This window comes from Anopheles nili, chromosome 2 (assembly GCF_943737925.1).
Source record: "Anopheles nili chromosome 2, idAnoNiliSN_F5_01, whole genome shotgun sequence".
NCBI classification, from domain to species: domain Eukaryota; kingdom Metazoa; phylum Arthropoda; class Insecta; order Diptera; family Culicidae; genus Anopheles; species Anopheles nili.
The window spans coordinates 25,988,327-26,003,443 of record NC_071291.1 but is presented as its reverse complement, the minus strand read 5'-3'; the positions used below and the strand labels follow the sequence as shown (position 1 = coordinate 26,003,443).

The following is a 15,117-nucleotide window of genomic DNA, read 5'->3' as shown; positions in this document are numbered from 1 at the left end:
TGCACGTTTCACACTGGAGGGCGAATTTTGAAGAATGAACAACGAACAGAGCTATTTGTCGCACAACGAAGAATCGTTATAACTGGTGGATGTAAACAGAAAGCAAAACGGCAACAAGGAACTAGCCGGCACGCTAACACAAGTCAATTCTACACGACATTAATCGGCCACGTAGCCCAACGAAAGGATGTGCCTACAACAGTCATTTACTCGATTGAAATCCTTTTCCATTTCTGTTCCACCGCCAGCAGATGGCTGCCGTGGGCTTCTGCCAGGCGCACCTAGGACTTAAGGGGTTCGCTAGGAAAACATGTATATCGCGATATGTATCAGTGACAGTGGGCTTGAGTATGAAGGCTGCTGATCAAACAGCGGGAGCGGTCGATTAGGTAAACTACGACCTACGTGTCTCGTGGCATTGATTCCAACGTTTGCCCTCCCAAGGACCTCGTGGTGATAGACTCGTGGCGTAGAGGTTAAAAAGTTCATAGAACTCAGATTGCTCAGGGTATCGGGTTTCCTGTTTGTTTGGCGGCGATCGCTACCTCAAGGAATCAGCCAATCTGTGCGTAGTACTTCTGACAGGCTCGCGTTGTCGTGCCTCAGGAGATCGAACTAGTGTTTAGGTTCTTCACCAGCTCAGTGCCCGTCTCAGTGCTGTCTGTAGGGACAGGTTTGAAGGGTAACATCTGCTAGAGGTTAAAGCTACTTGCTTGTCGTTTCCCACGACGCCGCCTGACAAGCACTTTGACTATCTCGCTACATTTACCCACCCACTACGCTACAGCTCTCTATCATCTACGTTCAGTACCACGCCTAGCGAATAGGGCTTTTAGGCTGTCTGGAGCGCCCTCTACACGCGGCCGCTAGTAGAAAAGGATCGCTACCTAATTTGTTGGGGATATTAAGAGCTAAACACACACACACACACAGACACACATCTTCGGGTCCTCTCCCCCGGCAGCAGTCGTGGAGATTGTGCACACACTCACGTACAGACGACACACACACACATTCACACAAACAATCACACACACACACTTGGGCGCGTTACACCCGCTGGGGTGATCGTTGGGGTGAGGCGCCCCGGCTACCGGTGGCCTCGTCCTGCGTGGCTTCTCCAACCGACTGGGGACAGTGGATTTGTGCCTCGACGCTGATCTCCTGATTGCAGGACAACCCGACCTCGTTCAGGTTGGACTTGCTCGAGTCCGACTTCGCGATCAGGCTCGAGATGTTGGCCGTGATCGTCTGGAAGTCCTCGGTGATGATGTCGATTGTACTGCTCAGGTTGTCGTTGAACTTGGAGTTCTTGAACAGCTCCCGGCGGCTGTTGATTGTGGCCTGCTGCTCACCATCGGCGCTCGTTCCGGTGCTCCGGTTTGTCGGTGAGATGCTTCCGACCTGCCCGGTGATGGATTGATTGTGCTGGTTGAGCGTACGTATCCTGCCGGTGCCCGGGTTCATGTCCTCAACGTCCATCGGTGGGTCGTCCATGTCACGGAGACTGAGCTCCTTCGAAAGCGGTGATCGGCAGGGCGTAAAATCGAGGCTACCACTGACACCTCCATTGGTCGCGATGGTGGTCGATGACTTGCGGCGTAGTTCGCGTAGTTTCTTCAGACCACTCAGAGTATCGGGTGGCCGGGTGACGTCCGGATTGCTTAGCTCCACGTTGCCGAGAACGAAGGGTAGCTTAAGGGAGACTTCACCGCCCATACTGCTGAGGATGAGCTTCACCTTGACGTAGTACGACACGTAGATGGCGAACACGTTCTTCTCCTCGGTTGAGCTGGCTGACACTGATAGCATGCCGCGAGGTGCGCTCGTTGCTAGCTTGGAGTTGTAAGCGGACGAGCTCGGATCGGCACTGTTGCTGCTGAATAAGGCACCTTCTACGGCGATCCAGTTTTTCGTGGTACCTGTAAAGGGATCGCAGCAACACACGTTTTTTAAGCCAAGCACACTGGTTATAATATCGGGTTCGGGAGTTTATCTTCCACGCTTTCCCACCAACATAAGCTCTCTTTCTCTCAATTCTCGCTAACATTTTATGTCTCTTTTCTGGGTAGAATAATGTTTTATTTAAAACAAAAAAAATGAATGCATCATAATCCTTTACAGCTGCCCACCCAGGTTTCGCTGAATGGGAGTCGCAGGAAGGCATGAGATGCGACACTTCGGATGATAGATGAAAAGTAACAGCACACACACGCGCACTTCCGTGCTCGATTGACGGCCATAACTCATCGACCCTAGAGCCTCACCAGGCCCTTTTGATGTTCATGTCTAACCGCGCGAGATGGAGCCGCCCAGTGGCAACCGTTTGATCCGGCGATAATGGAAGCGGAAAAATGGTTCACCATTTGCGGGCATCCTGTGCGCCTACGCACCCACACAGCCGTTGGTCTCGCGGATTCCAGCACGCGGAACATGCATCATAGACGATACAAGAGAGAGAGAACGAGAAAGGAGTGTGGTGGGGGGGGGGGGGGGAAAGGGGCCATAAATATCACTTACCTCGAACCGGAAGCAGCGAGTAGGACGCGTGGAGCGTATCACCCGGACCGATGTGTTTGCTGACGTCCACCTCGGCGACGATGTTTTTGAACTTGCCATTGCTGAACATGCACACGTCAACGTGCTGCACGGCGACCAGCTGGTGAAAGCGCCGCACATGCAAAGAAAAGGCAGGAAAAGGCCACCCTTAGCTGTTTGCTGACACGAGCATGAGAGAGCAAGAGAGAGAGAGAGCGATAGACACACATCGGGAAAACGAGCAAATGGGATGAAAAGGATGCCCCAACCCGGATGGGTGATGCTTGATTCTATCTGCCTACTCTTCATCCTCTCTCTCTCTCTCCCTCTCTTTCTTTCCACCCTTCCATCGACCGGCGTGTTTGCTTAGTACATTCGTCCAGCTTCCGTTGAGAGGCCAGACCAGGCTTACAAGAAAATATGGTCGGATCCTGTCGCAATTTCTCTCCAAGCACTTGTCGCCAGCGAAAAGGATAAACATGCTGATGCTGTAAAACAGATTAACTTGCTACCGGCACTAGCGCAACACAGTGGGACCTGGATTATCCTGCCACCCGGACTGTCCAGGGGGTGCGATTTGACGAGACGGATTCCCCGCCCGAGACGGACACTTATTATTAGACATTTTTTTTTCTTCTTCTTTGGGTGCGCTTGCCAAACGCTTGCTACCGGTGCACTAAATCCGATCCGTTCGGTGGGCTCCATGAAGCAGCTCATGAATATTCATGGCGCTTTCCTACGGCTCGAGAGTTTCGCAATTGGGGGAGGTCGCTTTTTTTCGCCGGCCAGGGTTTGGGAGCAAAACGGCACAGAGTCAGGGGCATTACCACACGGGGAAAAGCGAAGGGATGGATTACCGTGACATAGTGGCTCGGATCGGTGCCGACTCCCCGGGGGGGTGCGTGGAAAATGAGCCCGGAAAAGCGCCCTCTCGTGTGCTGTTTGAGCTATCACGAAACGGAAGTGATTGCGCTGGACGACGTGGTCGTTTTGTGTGGCCCTGATCGTAAGGCTAATAGCGAACATTAATGGATCAAGCGCGTACCGCGGGAAGTCGAATAGGGCGCAGCAAAATTAACAAAAAAAACAGAAGCAAGTGTAGTTGAGTGAGCATTAATGCTGAACTGTTGCTGCGTGTTTTTTTTTTGCTGCCGCAGCTAATTAATTCCCGCTCGAGCATTGTTTGTTTCTCATTAGCTCTGGCAATGGATGCTATTTTGCGTGAGTGTGTGAGTGTTATCCTGTCTATCGTACCTGATACCAGATCTCGTCGGATGTACCGGATCGTGATACAATGGGCTCGAAATTGATTTATGAAACAACCCCATTTCGAGCCGAGTTGCTGTCGGCACGCCGCGATAATCAGTGCGGGTATGGTTTGCAATAAAATTAATTCAATTTCTCCGCCCGGTGCCCATTCGAAATGGGTGAATTAAATTATTCACCGCCACCAGCCAGCGAGCGTGCCCGTTGTGAGGCACCAGTTTGTCATCGTCACGCACCCCGGCCCGGTATTCGCACGGAATGGAATTTATGGAATTCAACGTACTCGTATGCGGCGATGGATGGCACATCTGCGAGGAAGCGACTGCAGGACACGCGAGGTAATAATAAACATCATAGAGCGATTTTATTAATGCAGATTCATAACTCAATTAGTTCGAAATCCAGCACCACTGCTCAGTTACACGGACCGGCGCGTGGGTTTGCTATCGGAAGGGGCTTATCAGGAAGACCGCAACTCGCACCGGAGTTGGCATTCTACCTGGCTCGAATCTGAATAACATGCTGCAGGAGGCTGTCGGCATGCAAATGCGTGGCGAAGGATAGCCTCTGCGGAATGCGAGCAATCCTTCGGACGGGGCTGGTCCCCCTGTAAATGACAACTTTGGGGACAACTTTGAGGGAGCTATTTCGGCCCGTCAGTTGATGAAATGTTGTCACCCGAAACAATGTAACAATGGAAGCCGGTGAAGCCCAACGGGTGGCTCCTTCGCCAGGAGGCTCGTATTTTCTAAAGCCTTCCCTTCGGTGCGGTGTAAAGGCGGCCAGCTTTCCCGGGTACGGGCCAAATATTTAAGCGCTTTTATCTACCACTTTTAGGAGCGGCGAGGTTGAGACTCCAAACGCAGCCGTCAGTTCCAGTGGAAAGGCTTTATCGTTGTGTTGCACCCTGCGCGGGAGGTTTGGAAAATCTACAGCCCAGGTGCACACCCGATCGCACCTTTGAATAAAACATTTTCCCAGCTTAAATCGTGGTACACGTCCCCGGCGTCATGTCATGGCGCCATGGTTGGAAAATGGTAGCAAAACAGCCCACCCACCGGAAGTGGGAGTGGGAGATTAAATAGCCATCAGGCTGGTCGGTACACATCCGTTGACGTCGTCGTCCTAGCCGTCGTCCTAGGCCGTTGTTTTCGTTGTCGCGAACGTGATCCTTCCGGTCGCGAGTGGAACCGGCGGCGATGGTAGAAGACAAAAGGGACGAAACGAAAGCTCACCCGTTTCGCGAGTGGAACCGGTGTCCTGTGGAAGGGAAAGCATCCGCGACCTGCCTGACTTACCCGAATTTTCCGCACAATTTTTCGGCTGTCGTTTTTGATGTCAAGCGTGACGGTAACGTTTTCGCCGTGCACGTACGCCGCCTTGTTGAGCGATGCCTTTAGGTTGACGCGCCCGTCCGCCCACAGGAACGGTTTGTCGACGGACACTTGCGGTCCCTGGGTGAAGGAAAATGGAAAATGAAGAAAGAATGACATGCGATGACAAAGATTGGGTAGCGCGTTTGCATTAAGTTGCGCTAAAGTTTTTGCGTTTGCCGGTCTCTTGGTAAATTGGTTTGTCGCTTTGTTTGACTGGTTTGCTGGTGGCCGAGGCTGGGTGGAAAGTAATTTTTGGAAACGGCCCACAGTGGACGTTACTACAGTGACCAACAAAGGCAATGGATCGGAAAATTGATCAATTTGTTCGCAAATACGTCCCAGGGCACGAAACATGCTCTTGGAGAGCCTATTGAAATGGATTATGTGGGTTCTAGGTCCGAAAGGGCGTCGTGTTTCGAATGATTATGCTTTTAACGAACGTCAAACGGAGGTACTGCTCATTCGGCGTGTTCTGGGAAGGTTCGAAATGACTATCTTAATGGTTTGAACGACACATAATTCCCTGTCCCAATGGCGCTTTTGGTTTGGGTCGAGGAAACTTAATCCCCAATCATTTATGGTCGCTTTGATGTGAAACTAAACCTGGTTATCGTCGGATGTCCTGCGCATTTCATCGTTCTAACGCCATCACGTATGCAACACGCATTACACACGGTCGGTTTTTGGTGATCGTTTTTCCGTTTGCTCCTCGTTACTACGAATCAAACAAAGCTGGCCGTTTGAACATTAGTTCAGCCCCGAGCCCCGAGCTGATGTGATGTGAACCCGAGCGAATGATTTGATTACCGTCACTCGATTCCTCTTTAAAGTGTGATACGAGAATACTTTCCGAAAATAAATCCAACTCCAGCTCGATACCCGATTACCCATTTGGGGAGAGGGTGAACGATTTTTTCACCGAGGCGTAATCTAATCAAACGCACCGTCCTGATGAGGGTGTCTTCCGGGAGCCAGCATGCTCGTGGAAAACATATCGTCAAATAATTGGCTCTTCAGAAATGATCCGTTAGACGCTGTGTGCCAATCCATTTTCTCGCACAATTGGTTTACCTGGCGGTGCGTTTTGCATATGTCAAGTTTGTGAAGGGTGTGTCACGGTAGGGATCGAATTTAAGTAAATTAAACAAAGAAAAAAATACACACACTCAGTCGAAAAGCTCACGCATCTTCTCGCTGCTCCAACGAGCTATCGTCCTCGGCACGGAAGTCTTCGATTGCGAGGCGTGCCGTCGTTTGCCAGCTGGTAATCAATTATTTACGCTCCGATTTCCCAAACGGGCCGGCACGGCCTCTGCCCCCGAGATGAAGTGCTCTCGTAGTGCCATGCGTTTTCCGAGCGTTCTCGAGTGTTGATCGAGCGGCAGGACACACGCAACACCGGTTGTCGTTTTATTTCTGTGCAGTTTCGCTTTCTTTCTCTCTCTCTCACACTTTCGGGTGTGCTTTTTACACATCATCCGCCCAAAGACGGTGGATCCCGGTGGGGCCAAGCGGAATGATCCCTCATCATAAAGGCAAATAATGACCTTCATAATTGGATGACCGGTTGGAGTGTGGCAACTGGCAACGGAACGGCAGGTCAGTCTAACTCTTTGCCGGTGAGCAAACCTCAACCGAAGCCGATGCCAGCGAGGACGTGAGTGGACATGCGACCGGTTCGCTTGTTTGCTTCCGTACGTGGAGCTTCGGTAAGGGTAAAAATAGTTCAAGCTCTACCGGCATTTACTGCAACGCATGTGGAGCAGCTCGTTTTCGCCCATTGGATTTTCGCCATTATGCTGTTGCCATTACCGAGATGTGTGCCAAATTCGGTCCCTTTTCGGCATGAATAAGTGATTGCACATCAAGGTGGTAATTCCGCTGGATGCATACGCTCGGAGTAGGCAACTACATTGATGTTATTCGCCAGCAAGTTAACGGCGCCACGCACGCCCATCCATTTATCTCCCTCATATACGCGTGCGAGTGTGTGAAGCCGGGATCGTCCTAGGACGTTGTGGTACCTTTTTCACCTAAAGCCCAAACCCCGGTCAGCATCGTGCTGTCACATCTCATTACGGATACAATAATTCGTTTTGCTTGGTGCCGACACGCGAGATCCGAACCCGCGCACGTGCGCGAGTACGCGCGATGGAGGCGCCTGGTGTTTAACGAGAAATGCATTAATTCCCGACACGCTACCGTCCTTGTGGGCGCGGGTAAGCGTTTACAGCTTTACCACGTAAAGGTCATTGCCTACGCTCGTAGGCACGCATGGGACATCCACCTTCGTGGATTTGGGCCGATTTCAAATAAACATTCAAACGCCAACTCGCTTGCGTGTACGCATTCGCCGTCAAAACAATAGCCGCGCGGAAAAAAACAAAACCCAACAAAAACTCTAGCACTATCAATATCAGGTGGTGGGCAACGGGAACATAAATTCCCGATCAACTCATTGCAAACCCCCCCAGCGCTGTAGGCTGGCGATGGGGCAAATTGATTGGCGGACGCGTATTGGATTCAATTTATCCTTCCATCTCCAGCCAGCATCCCGGTGCCCGAGGCTCCCGGAGGCAATAAATTACGTTCGCGCGCGCACCATTCAAACCTCACCTTGTTCGTTTCCGTCAGCTCGATGATGGCGTGATCGCCGTACGACTTAATGCCCCCGTTCGTGCTGTCGACGCTGCTGCTGTGCCGGTGGAGCGAGGACAATTTGAGCGATTTCGGTGAAAGCCGCAACCGAAGCGCCCGAGGAATGGTAGTACTAGTGCTGCTGCTGCTGCTTGTGTTGATGGTGTTCGTGCTGTTGGCATTCCCGTCCGTCGAGCCCTGGGGCGCAAGGGCTAGTGGGCTTTTCGGGCCGGTCGACTCACCGAAGGAATTGTTGACCGTGGCCGTCTCGAGGGCGGCCGGTGCTTTGGTGCTATCAAGGCAGATCTTATGGATTAATCTTATACCTAATCTCACAGTTGATCTTCGCTGGACACGTTCGTCACCGGACGCTTCGGCTGTTGTATGTTGCCGACAGACACCAAAGGAATCGGCCCGGAAAAAGGGGTCCATTTAAAGGTGAGAAAATAAAGCGAGAGAGAGAGAGAGAGAGAGAGAGGAAGAAAAATCCATCAGTTGAAACTGAAGCAAAAAATAGCACGCACACATCCACTGCTCCGTACGCGCAATCAACCATACCGGAAGGGTCTATCGTAAATCAATTAGCCCTCCGGTAAGGGTGAAGTCCCTTCGGTGTCCTGTACCATTCGCCGGAAGGCTCCAATGAAAGCGCGCGCGCGCATTTCCCTCGGGGAAAGTGACGCACGGCTCAAATCGAGTCTCGCATTTTCTTGCGCATCAACCCACGTGGGGTCCGGTTCGCGAAACACGAGCCGGATGTCGGTTGCACTTACCCGTGTAGACGCGAATGTCGTAGCTGGTACCGATGGGTGCTCCGGTGTATCGTTTGGCTGGAAGCAGCTGTACGCTTGGTGGCGCTAGGGTGCCGATTTCCAGCGAGAAAGGGATCGCATTCTTGCCGAGGCGCTCCAACAGTGCCTCCTGGTGTGGGTTGATGGGGTTTTCCGCCACGCGTGTGGTTGGGAGAGAAAGAGAGAAAGAGAGCGAGAGACAAAAGGGCGTGAAATAATGAAAAACAAATCAGGAAGTGCAGGTGTAGATGTTTATTTTTTCCTCATTGTGGCTGCATCCGTTCGAGGATGCGCGATCGAATCGTGATGGTTAATTTAATAAACATGCAATTTTACAAAACTAGCTAATACATTACTTGCCCTGCAAATTGCGAGCCTGTGTTTTTAAAAATAAATATTCAGTGGGTGGTTCCATTGCAGCACAAAAAAGGCCCTTTTACCTTTTAGCCGTATTACATACTGGCTTTGATGTGATATGAAAGAAGAAAAGAGAAAAAAATAAAACCCAACAGCAACTCTAATTGCCTTGCCGCAACACACAACAACAAGCCGAATGGCACGCAGGACCAAGATAACGCATCTCGCGCCCTCGAGCAACCGTAATTAGGGATTGTTGGCTAAGCTCCGATTACTGGGCGGCTTACAGCGAATGGGCGCCAGCTTTTTTTTTTTTGTTTCGCTCGCCACGTCATCGACACGTGAAGGGCTGGAAATGTGGCGGCCATGTTTTCACCATCTTTCGCTCGCCGGGTAGAACTTTTACCTATTTTCGACGCACCGACGCTCGTGCGTATGAACCGTGGCCCACCGTGGAAACGAAGGAAAAAGGTCAAATAAAACCAGACCCACGGTTGCTGACGGGCAGACAGGGAAGAATTTCGTCGGAAAATATTAATTTCACAAAATGGCTCCCTCGTTTGCGTAGCGAAGCGCGCGTAAACAGCACGCTCGTGTACATTACATATTTGCGTCCGAGCGCACGTGTGTGTGTGGCTCGAGAGGCCGTTACATATCGCCAGGACCTCGGCTTCATTCGACAGAAAGCAGAGTGGCTTCGAATGATGGGGGCGTGAGTTTTTCACCACCCCCAAAGGTGGGTACTTTTCACTCGATGCAGTGAAAGCTTCAGCCCGTGCCAAAGCATTCAACTCGCCTCTGTCTTTTCGGCTTGTCGGTTTTGAAAGGGAGAAATGCAAAAATGGAACCAAAAAAAAAATACACAGATCAATATTCTAACTTTCCTACGCTCGAAATCATACGAAACGTAATCCCATCGCGACGTAATCCATCACGGGGCTTTTCCCACCCGTACAGCGTTCTTTTTAAATTCTAGCCAGCTCGCGTCGGGTGATTTGATATGGGGGTTTTCCCGTCGGTTTCGCAATCGAGTAAGCTTATTCCTATCGCCCCCTGCTTCTTCTAAAAAAATACCAAAAAAAGAAAAGAAAGAAGAGAAAAAAAAAACACGTACCTGAAGCGGCGTCAGCGGGTCCGCCTCGATGCTGGCCGGTCTCGGCCAAAACTGCTGCAGGGCAATGACGGCTTCATTGCAGAACTTTAGCCCCATAACCTCCTCATCTTCGCGCCCGTAGCTGCGTCGTTTTAGGGGGTGATTATGCCGAACGAAACAGGCCAAACGGCCGCGTCGTAATTGCAGGATACCATTCCCCGGTCGTGCGGCATGGTAATGAGTGTCGGGATCGCGAGGAAACCGAATACAAAACAAAAAAAGAGAAGGAAAAAAAGAGAAGAAATAAACTCAATAAAGCAAGTTCCGAAGGAAAATTAATTACCGCGATTCCCTTTTTTTCTCTCCCTCCAACAAGAGCGGGGGTCGGTGGGTTTTGGCACCCAGCCGACGTACTTTTCCTTCTTCTTCTCTCTTTCATTGGCGTAGATCGTGCGAAAAGAGGAGTCTTTCGTCGGTCGAAACCGAGCGCTTAAAAGTAGCCCCGAGATCACCGAGGGTTTCTCGTGCCACAGTGGAAAATCCACTACTTAACCCCCCGGCAACGGGTGGAGAACCATCCCGGGACATGTAATTTGGTTGCACAGGTTGCGGGAAAATTCAACGCCAATGGCAAAGAAGAAGAAGAAGAAGAAGAAGAAGAAGAAGAAGAAGAAAAAGGAAAACCGAAAAGTTTCCGCTCCCACCACACAAAACCAAATAGCCCCCGGGGTGGTGGAAAAACCACCGGCAGGCGCATCCGCTACTTACCGGAACGTGAGCGTTAGCTGACCGTAAATTTTAGCCTCATTGATGATTTTGGAATCGATGTAAAGCACGCCCTTGAGCGGTTCGATGATGCCCTTCCGCGCGACCAGCTCCCGGCTGCCAAGGTACAGCGTCAGCAGTTGATTGGAGGAAGTTTTCTTGTACACGCTGCAACGGATGAAAGCCGGTTAACGGGGGCCTATTTTCACCGGAACGACGAACGACGTGATCGATGTTCGGGAGAGTATTTCTTTTGTGTGTGTGTGTGTGGAGGGAGGGTCTTTTTACACCCCCAGAAAGCCACGGAGGTAAGGTATTTGCAGCTCAGCTTGGATGGTGGGATGGATGGTTTTACTTCCGAAAAGTTCGGGCAGTCAAGTAGAACAATTCTCGAAGCGCAATAGGCATCCAGTTCGCTACAGGTGATAGGCTTTTTTGTGGCATTTTTACGAAAAACATTACCAGGGACATCGTTTGTTGCGTGAGCTACGCAAACTAACGGAACCGATGAACGTAAATCAGCTTACCGAACGACTCGTCAACCGACAAAAGACGCAACGTTTAATGATGCTTTGGGGAAAAGCGCACGGTTTTGAAGGGTCGAAACACATTTAGGTTATTGCTATAGAGACAGCTCATCTAATCGAATAGGAAACGGAAGAATGAACCCCGTTTGAGGGTTTTTTTCCATGCGGCCGGGAAATAGTTGATGAGCATAACATGCGTTTATGGTTATTGAAATGCAGAGCGGGATGTCCGTTGTGAGAATTTATAAACTATTTCGAGCAAAATCAACTAGAGCGCCAAGGATGAAGTTGCTAAAACAAACAATAAATGACACCATTGCAGGGCTTATCCTTTATGATCCTGTCCTAATAGGCGGACTTTGGTACAATTGTGGGGAAGTTTCGAAATTTGCACAATGGAATTGTGAGCCGCGTTTGTTGTAACGCTACACATTCACGCTTTTCCTGCACGATTACAGCGCCCAAGAACAATGGCGTGCCGTTTGAACGAGTTCAAGCCCACCACGAAGCGCAAAACCAACCATTTTCACAATGGCCCACTGGCACGGTGATGTGGAAATTCCTTTTTCCTTGTGCCGTACGAACGAATGAATGGCCCCAAACACCCAAACGGTGTTCGGGAGGAGTTTCCATCAGGGCACAGGACTAGATGGGAGCCGCTTTTCCGATAATTTCAAACCATCCAGCGCCGTGGCTAGTTCCGGCAGCTTTTGTGTGCTGGGTTTTTCCTCCCAACAACCGAGTGCAGCTGCACCGGCACCAGCATGGCGTGAGAAACGCAACGGGAAACTCCACCTTCAGCGCGTAAACGGAAGTGAATTATAAAATGTGAGCTAAGCTCGCGATTTTGAAGCGGTTTACCTAACGCCAACGGTGCATCGGTGCTGGGAGAGTCAGCAACAAAAATAACGGTGAAATAAAATCCGAATGTAAGCCACCAAAGCTGGCCCCATTACACGCCACTTATGCGAATGAAAATACCCGGGAAAAAGGCGATCGAAACAGTCCATAAGCCAAAGGTTGGCGCAGTCGTCACGAAGGCTGTGTAATGCGCTGGAACGCAGATTGTTCTCGCCCCGGGGGTGGTTTTCACCCCCGCCTCGAAAAAGCAACCCCCACAGGAACGTCAGTAAAACGTAGCTTCGAATCTCTAATCCTGTTCGGTCAGGAACCGCAACCAACCAGCGCAAGAGGTCGAGCGAAAAGTCGACACGAACGGATCTTGGGTGTGGGCGTTTTTTTTGTTGCTTTCGTCACCCGGACAAAACCACACCCTCTGTTTGGGGTCAAAAGCTCGAGAAATCGGAGTAGGAAATGCAATTGTCCGTGTGACGTCCTGACGCTTGCTGGTGGGTTCCGATTTTCCACCCAAACCCCCTTGATTCCTGAGGTACGACGCGTTCTGGCACCCTTTTCAAGAATGCACCATCCATGCAGGTGGACGGAAATTTAATCCTTCGTCCCCGGGGGGGCGGAACGAAGCGAACGAAACGGACGTTAGGTTTTAAGTTGGATAGCAATTTATTAACCGGAAAGCGGGTTTTGAGGGTAAGCATAATCAATCCCCCCGGCACGGAATTGGACACACGCTGGGTGTCGAACGAACGAAAGGTGGTCACTTACCGCTGCGATCCGACGGGATCCACATCCGAGTCCTGCAGCTTCCTGTGTAGAGCCGTGAAGCAAAGGTTGGGAGAGAAAAGAATACGAAAACGCCCGGTTTCAGTGGTTCGTTGGGAAATTTAGCAGTGAAATCTTACTACACAGCGCCTACGAATGCATTTCTGAAAAGCTTCCGCTCATCGGGCTCATTTCGTTCGTTCCCATCGCGTTCCGAAAATCCTAAAAAGCTTGTGCGTAATCTAATTCATCAGGAAGCATGCGTCAGCTGGAAATCGGCCTTCTTAAACCGCGTATCCATGGCAACGGCAGGCCCCGTTCGAATGGAGAGGGAGTTTTTTTTTTTGTGAAGAAAAGGTTTTGAAGCTCGCACGGTTTTGAAGACGGTTGAAAAGTTGTCAGCCACGACGTTGCCACCGGGGGGTGTTGCGAGGCCCACCCAAAGCTTTTCCCCCAAGGGGAACAAAATAAGGAACGAAAGGGATGAGGGTTTGCGAACGTGAGAGAGATACCATCGAGGCAAACGAACCTTTTGAAGATTTAGCCATAACCCTCGATGGGGGGCGGATTTTTCTTTGGCTGTTTGTTTGTTTGTGCGAAACCGTACGTCGATGGTACCGGTTCTCACCGCAGACCGTACAGCCCTTTAGGACCGTCCTTATCACTCTCACCCACTCCTTCCTCATTCCCCCCCCCCCCCCCCTCACCCATCGACACCCCAACGAGTTCGCTAACGAACCGGAAACTGGCCCCAGCGTGAGTGATGGCGGTGGTTGCGATTGTTTGGGGGCCCGTGTTTGCGTGTTGTGGAATTAAATTTCCATGCACCCATCCTTCAGACGAAGGACCTTTCGGGTCCTTTCTCTGGTCGCGCACTGCAGGATGCCCGAGAAAAGATCGAATACTTCACCCACCCAGCTGGGGGAGGTTTGGAGTTTCGCACGGGAAAACACATTTCCAAACTCAAGCATTTATGAGCGTCTGTTCGGTTCGGCTGAGACCGGCTGTTTGGTGGGTGAATTTACGAGAGTTTGGTGGGGTTTTTGGCCTGCGTCCCAAAGGATATGTCGAACCGACGCGGTAAATCAGAGACCCCGATGCCAAGCGTAATTGGATCGCTCGAGACCTTAAGGCTCGAGGTTCGACGTGCAGGAAGCAGATCGATCGTTTCCACCTAACCACGGAAAAACGGCCACCGACCGTTAGGACACATTACAAATTCACGCCCACACACACGGGACGTAATTCAGTGCCCGTTCGTCATCTGCCGGGCGCGTGATGAGCACAAATGGCAGCGCGTTGGTGAACAACCGCCGGAATTACCGCTGGTGCACCGGTAAAAGCTCGCTCCGTAATGGTGCTGCAATAAATGTGCACCACCAGCGAAGCTTTTACCGGTGCATCGTACTGCAACATTAATTGCCATTCCACGCTTCCCACGCTTTCCACGAGCCAGCGCCCATTTTCCGGCTTACCTTTCCTCCGTCGACGACGGTGAAGGCGCTTTGCATATCTCCTGCTCCTGGTCGTCCCGTTCCTTCAGCATCCTTCCGGGCTTGTGGTGTGCTGCCACCTTTCTGGGGTTGGGGGGTTTGGAGATATTAACTGTGGCTTTTCCGGCACCGTTCGCTCTGCTGCTGTTCGTTCTCGGGTGATAAAATGCTGACGGCCGTTTGCATACGACGGTGGCTACGACGGTGGACCATTTCGCAGCCCGCGCACCGTAGCTCGGCCACTCTACCGCCCACTCGGGGGCTCGTTTTCCATCAAGCCACGCGCGCTAACAATGGTGGTCAGCATTTTCACGCCACCCGATGCCCCAGGAAGGCTCGATCGATTTTCCTGCGTCGTCGTCGTCGTCGTCGTCGTCGTCGTCGTCGTCCTGCCCTCGGTTCTGGTGTGATGTAAAACGCTGGAAAAGGAAAACGGAACGAACGAAGGGAACGTTGGTAAGAATGGATGAAAGATGACACCTTTCGTTACTTAAGGGGCATTCTGCGACGACAAGGGAGATGCTGGCCCGGGGTCGGACACGGCGAGCGATATTGTGATCGATGCTGGGGATAATGCAATTACCGTTCATGTTCGCATGCCCATTTTCCACTAATTGAAAGTGCAATCGCAAATTGAGCGAACTGGTGGCCAGC

At 51.2% G+C, this 15,117-nt stretch overlaps 1 protein-coding gene across 1 annotated transcript; it reads right to left on the bottom strand.

The window, feature by feature from the left end:
* Positions 1-1,007: 1,007 nt before the first annotated feature.
* Positions 1,008-14,516, bottom strand: LOC128731601 (uncharacterized). Its single transcript, XM_053824732.1, has 9 exons — positions 14,446-14,516; positions 12,974-13,015; positions 10,827-10,991; positions 10,080-10,200; positions 8,591-8,738; positions 7,797-8,194; positions 5,103-5,258; positions 2,521-2,659; positions 1,008-1,922 (listed from the first exon to the last, which is right to left on the bottom strand). The coding sequence occupies exons 1-9, from the start codon at positions 14,514-14,516 to the stop codon at positions 1,051-1,053; spliced, it is 2,112 nt and encodes a 703-aa protein (XP_053680707.1). The 3' UTR covers positions 1,008-1,050.
* Positions 14,517-15,117: the final 601 nt, after the last annotated feature.

Bases quoted from the DNA above. Each gene is read 5' to 3' on its own strand.
- LOC128731601 (XM_053824732.1), bottom strand. From the start codon at position 14,516: ATGCTGAAGGAACGGGACGACCAGGAGCAGGAGATATGCAAAGCGCCT. The intron at 10,201-10,826 runs GTAAGTAGCGGA...AAAACGACGCAG, and splicing joins CAGCTAACGCTCACGTTCCG to CTACGGGCGCGAAGATGAGG. The intron at 8,739-10,079 runs GTACGTGTTTTT...AACCCACACCAG, and splicing joins ACCCGCTGACGCCGCTTCAG to GAGGCACTGTTGGAGCGCCT.